The 6,169-nt window shown below is 32.8% G+C and overlaps 1 protein-coding gene across 1 annotated transcript; it reads left to right on the forward strand.

The window, feature by feature from the left end:
- The first annotated feature begins 379 nt into the window (after positions 1–379).
- Positions 380–766, forward strand: LOC114180707. The gene has a single exon (XM_028067009.1). The coding sequence runs from the start codon at positions 380–382 to the stop codon at positions 764–766; it is 387 nt and encodes a 128-aa protein (XP_027922810.1).
- Positions 767–6,169: the final 5,403 nt, after the last annotated feature.

Here is a 6,169-nt window from a genome sequence, read left to right on the forward strand (position 1 = left end):
CACTGTATCAGACAGGGATCCACAGTTCACATCGCAGTTTTGGCAAACCTTGCAGAGTGCTCTGGGAAGCAAGCTCACGATGAGTTCAGCCTATCATCCACAAACAGATGGTCAGTCTGAGAGGACGATCCAGTCACTTGAGGACTTACTGCGGACATGCATATTGGATCACTTTGGTGCTTGGGATGAAGTATTACCATTGATTAAGTTCACCTACAACAATAGTTTCCATGCAAGCATTGGGATGGCACCATATGAGGCTCTTTACGGTTGGAGGTGTAGGACTCCCTTGTGTTGGTATCAGGATGGGGAGACAGTGTTAGTTGGGCCAAAATTATTGGAGTAGACCACCGAGAAGGTGAGATTGGTGAGGAATAGAATGCAGGCTTCACAGAGCAGACAAAAGGCTTATGCAGACCGCATGAGGTGGCCCTTGGAATTCAAGGCTAGAGATCACATGTTCTTGAGGGTGACCCGAACCACTGGTGTGGGAAGGGCTCTTCGTTCAAGAAAGCTTTCTCCTAAGTTCCTTGGCCCATATCAGATCTCAAGGAGGATTGGACTAATGGCTTATGAGATAGCTTTGGCACCTCAGTTGGAAAATCTTCACCCGGTATTTCACGTGTCGCAGTTGAGGAAGTATGTCTTTGATCCCTCTCATGTGCTAGAAGCAGAGGATGTACAGATCAGGGATGATCTCATTGTGGAAGTACCATCAGTGGCTCTAGAGGGTAGCAAAGTTGAGGAGGAAAACCAGTCAGTCTAGTCAAAGTCATATGGGATCGGAGAACAAGCGACTCGACTTGGGAGTTGGAGGAGGATATGAGGAAGTCCCATCCACATTTGTTTACCTAGTAAGTTTCTATTTTCGAGGTTAAAAATTTTGTTGTTGGGAAGATTGTAAAGCCTTTTTTTCTTACTGCCTTAAGGTTTAGGGCTTGGCCTTTTAATGGGCCTAAGATCAGCCCACTTAGAGGCTTCAGGACCCTAAGTTGCCCTTTCAGTTCCCATTTTCTGCTTGTACTTGGAAAACATCTCACTCTCAACTCTTCTCTTCGTCACAACGCTCTACTAGGGTTTTGGCTTCCCTCCTCCTTCCAAGCTAGCTAATCGATCTTTTCTATTCCTCTATTCCACGTAAGTTCTCTTAGCTCATCTTCGCCTTTCCAAGCTGATTTTCTGAGCCAACAAAGATTCGTCGTGATAACATTATGTTCTTTTTTTTCCCTTGTTTTCAGCTCTTGAATCTACTCTTAGAGCTGCTGTGCTCAGTTGTTAAGTGTCGGAATCCCTTTTCTAGCTATAACCAGGTAAGGGAAGCTACGGTTTTTGATTTCTTGTGATTTTTCTGCCGCTTTGCTTTTGTTTCGTGTTTGTATGGATTGGTTGCCATTGTGTTTGATTTGGAATATGTAAAAGCATGATTTGATTTAAATGTTTGGCTGTTGTACGAGAGAACAGTGGCGAGCACTGGTTTTCTCGCCCAAGCGAGCTAGTCTCGCCTAGGCGAGATTAATAGAGGCTTGCCCTGGATCTATTATTCGAATTGTCACTTAGGCGACGAGTATTCTTTTTGAGCGAGGAGTGGTCTCGCCTAGGCGAGAAGGGGCTCGCCTTAGTGAGACCTCGTAGAGTCCACTACTCCCCTGTTCGAGCCCTCGCCTAGGCGAGACGGGGCTCGCTTGAACGAGAGGACCTCCCTCTCCTGAGCGAGACTTGTTAGCCTGAGCGAGATTGGGGGCATGTTTTTGTACTATTGTTGAATGGTTCACTGATGTGTTGATTGCTTGTCTGATCTAAATGCTTTACTAGGAGGGTTTGAGGGATGATGCCATGATTGATATATGAGGTTGTGGTGGAAATGATATGTTGCTTTATGGTGTATGAATTGGAAAGCATGAGTTGTATGAGTAGTTGTTTATACATGACTTCAGTATTATGGGAACTTTCTGATTGGTTGGTGGATCATGTACAAAGCGTGAGTAGGGCGTAATTCCATGACTCTTGTAGTGAGAGCTCATGGTGGTGCCTCATCTGTAGGGTGTAATCTCACGGACCTTCCTAATGGGAGTCCTTGGTGGTACCTCACCTAATGGACTTAATTCCATGGACCTCGTGGTGAGAGTTCATGGTGGTACCTCAACATAAGGACGTAATTCCACGCGAGTATCGTGGTGGTGCCTCAAGGCCAAGACGTAATTCCACGAAGGCCACGTGGTGGTGCCTCTTGTAAGGGTGTAATTCCACGAAGGCCTCGCAGTGACGCCTCATTGTTAGGACGTAATTCCACTGCTTGGTGGTGGTGCCTCAGTTTACGTATCCGGATAGTCAAGTCTTGGGGTCTCAAAGGAATTGGAAATCTATGAGTGAATGTCTGTTATTTGTGTTTGATTGTGAAATTGTATGTTGACTATTATGATGTAAGATTTCTTTACACTAGCTTACCCTTTCGTTTGCCTATATGTTGTGTGTGGTTTTCTCTTTTGCGATGATCATCAATTTATTGGTATGAGCAGATGTGAGAATCTCTGACAGTGGTAATGATGGTAGAGACACTGCAGCTTGATGAATCTTGGACGAGTGTCGTGCTCACTGTGGGGCCCATGACTTTTGGAGTTTAGTAGTTTAAGTTTCTCCTTAATGAGACTCTGAACCTTGTCTTAGGCTAAGTGGAGCCTCTTTCTTTTCCTATGAACATGTTTGGGATACTGTGTACTTCATATCTCAAATCTTCGTACCCTCTGGACATTTATGTATGAGGCGTTTAATTAAATTGAATTTATCTATTTAATTGGAATGTTACAGATCCAACAATTTAATGATTAAATAATTATATTATTTTGATCCATCTAAAACTTATGGTTAAGATCTGCTGCTAATGAGTTATACTTTTAATTGATAATTTACGTGCTAAAATTATAAAAATTATCGATTATCCTTCTCATTAATACAAATTTAACAAATATTTTTAAAGTTAAAGGAAAAAAATACAATATTTTTAAAATGTATTTAATTTATTGAAAATTTATAGGACTAAATACACATTTTATCCACTTGATGCTACAAAACATATACTTTAATTTCATTTTCAAAATAATATTTACGTTTGTGCATATTTTGAGAAGTAAAGTGAATATTGATTTAATTTAACAACTTGTAAAATTATTTTGCTTTAGTGTCACAAAAATAGAAATGATGGGTTCATGAATTCAGATTTTACTTATTTCTATATAAATAATAAAATGACAATGAGGCACATGATAAAATGTTGAATTTCTTCAGGCGAATATCTTTAAATTAATAAACAAAGTTTTTGATCATGAAAAATATGCAAGTAAATTATTATCATAATAGATGGCAAATATATTGTCTTGTTACTTAGAATTAAACATGAGTTTTCTTGTCAAACTTCATCACCCTCAGTTTATTCAAACAGAGAACAACATCAAACAATTCTAACTGAAATTACAGAACTAAAAACACCATATAAAATGAAAACATGTTTAAAACAACCAAACCAACCATACTTTCCAGCTTCGTCCAAGTTTACAACCTCAAACATTTGAGATATGTGTGATCTTTGAGATACTGAAAAAATAACAACAAAAAAATGTCAATACCCCAAATGTGTAAACGAATTGTTATTCTCAATTAATTAATGAATGAATTATATTATGTTTTACAAAAAGAAACTAAATATTTTTCAAAGTACAAATTGAGAAGGATAGTGATCTAATTAATATTTTCATCCAAATTTTCAAAAGTTGTCTAAGAGATATTCTTAATGAAAATAAAAGAATTTAAATAACTTTTATTTCCTATAATAATTGGTTAATTTTATTTTGAATTTTAAAAAGTTATTTATTTTAATATCTATTTTTTTTATACTTTAATCTTTGACATCAAAATTCCTTATCAAGTGAAGAAGTGACTTTTAGATGTATATCCTTATAAATTAGAGATATCACATTTATTAATTTTAAGAACATAATAATACTAAAAACTGTAAGAGAAAAAAAATATTTGTAAAACGTAATGTAATAGCTGAGTAGACTAGAGAGAATAAAAAGGAAAATATTTATGTTTTAAAATGAAAGAAATGACATGTTAGTTTTTATGATTTTTCAAAAATTATTTTATAACATACTTTTTCAAGGCCAACTTTCACAATGTAAATAAATGTGGGAAAAATGTAAAAAACTTAAAAATAGAAAATCGAAAATTAGAGATGTTTGGATTTTTTTTAACAAAAACTCTAAAACAGACGTTGTTTTGTAAACAGTGATGAAAAAAGAAAAAACTTTCGCAATATAATTTTTTTTTAAAATTGAATTTTCGTTTTTCAAAAAAGAAAAAAAAAGCAAACAGGTCTATTTTGTCATTTCAAGTCTCAAAATAGAAGAAAAAAAAAACTATTTTAACAAATATACAATAATATCGTAAAGAAATTTTTATGATATTTTAAATAATAGTTAATTTTTTAATCTTATTTAGTGAATAAAAATAATTAATATGATAAAGAGTAATATAGTGTGAAAATATTATGTTTCAGCTGGAACAGACACACATCAGTTTTTCATAAAACTTATCTTTTATTTATATGTCTCTTTAAAATATTTACATGATTATATAATTATCAAAATTAATTATATTAAAATAGTTAAAAATATATGAAATCCTACTGAAACCTTCCATAGTTATAATTTTTAATCTACTATTTATTAAAATATTTGCTTATTAGTATTTTGTAAACAATTTATAAGAAATTAAACCATTACAACAACAATATTACATAAATTTAACTCGTGACAAAATTATTTTTATTAGTTATTTGGGCTTTTTTGATGAGATAAGTTTCTCATATATACATAAACTAACGTTTATGACCATTATATATATAAACATGATGCGAAAAGCTGATTGGATAAATCAGTGAAAATACATGGTGTACGTTTACTTTTTTTAATTTTTAAAATAAAAGTAAATATATTTTTTTAATTTTTTTATAAATAATTTTTTATTTATTTTGTTGATAATTTCTTTTATTAAACATTCTTAATTTAGTTTAAAAATGATTAATTCTAAAAAATCAAATGAATGAAATAGTAACAAATAGGTTACTTAAAAATAAAAATAGTAAAACAGTTGTTTTAATTTAAACAAATGGTTATTTATTAAAGGATAAAATTGTAAATAGAAATGTAGATATCAAAATACAATATTCTTTTATTTATATATATATATATATATATATATATAGGTATAGATAAACATAATGTGAAAAGCTCAAACAAATATGTGTAAGAAAACCGCAACACACATTACCTCTTAATCCACTTTGCACCAACCATTTGTAATTGGAGAATTTCACCATTACCATATAAATGTCGTCAATTAAATTGTTCATCAGGTCTTCAAGAAGAATAAGATTGAGCCAAATGTAATCCAAAAGGTTATTGTAAATCCCAGTGTCATACTGATGTAAAATTCATGACCGAAAAGAGAATATTCATCAATTTCAAAGATTGGATCTTGAGATAGCCCATCATCGATGCACAACTTTTTAAGTGGTGGTCCACAAAGATTTAGATTATCTTCATAACTTGAGGCATTAAAACTTTGTAGTTGTGTGCTAGTTGGAATAACTCCACTTAGATGATTATGTGACAAATCTAACATAGCGAGTCGATCAATTTGAGCAAGACTTAAAGGAATTGAACCAATAAATTGGTTTCTTGACAAATCAAGAAATTTAAGTGATTTTAGATTTCCAATATTTGAAGGGATTTTTCCAATCAAATTATTTCTTGACAAATTTAATGAAATCAACTCAACTAAATTCTCTATTTCCACTGGGATTTCTGCTGAAAAGTTATTACTTGAAAGATCAATGCCTTTTAAAAGTAATAACTCAGTAGTCTTGAATATTTTTTCTGAACCTTTCCACATCAAGAATGCATTCAAATTGTATGACCGATAGGTTTCGAAATCACTAATGTTGATAAAATACCCATGGCGTCCATAATAACTTGAAAACGTCTTGTTAACCATTAATGTAAAATTATTTATACATGCAGGAATTTTTCCAGATAAGTTATTTAGTGAGAGATCAAATATTTGGATGCTTTTCAAATAACAAATTTGTAATGGTAAAATTCCATCGAAATTA

Source organism: Vigna unguiculata, chromosome 4 (genome assembly GCF_004118075.2).
Source record: "Vigna unguiculata cultivar IT97K-499-35 chromosome 4, ASM411807v1, whole genome shotgun sequence".
Lineage (NCBI taxonomy): Eukaryota > Viridiplantae > Streptophyta > Magnoliopsida > Fabales > Fabaceae > Vigna > Vigna unguiculata.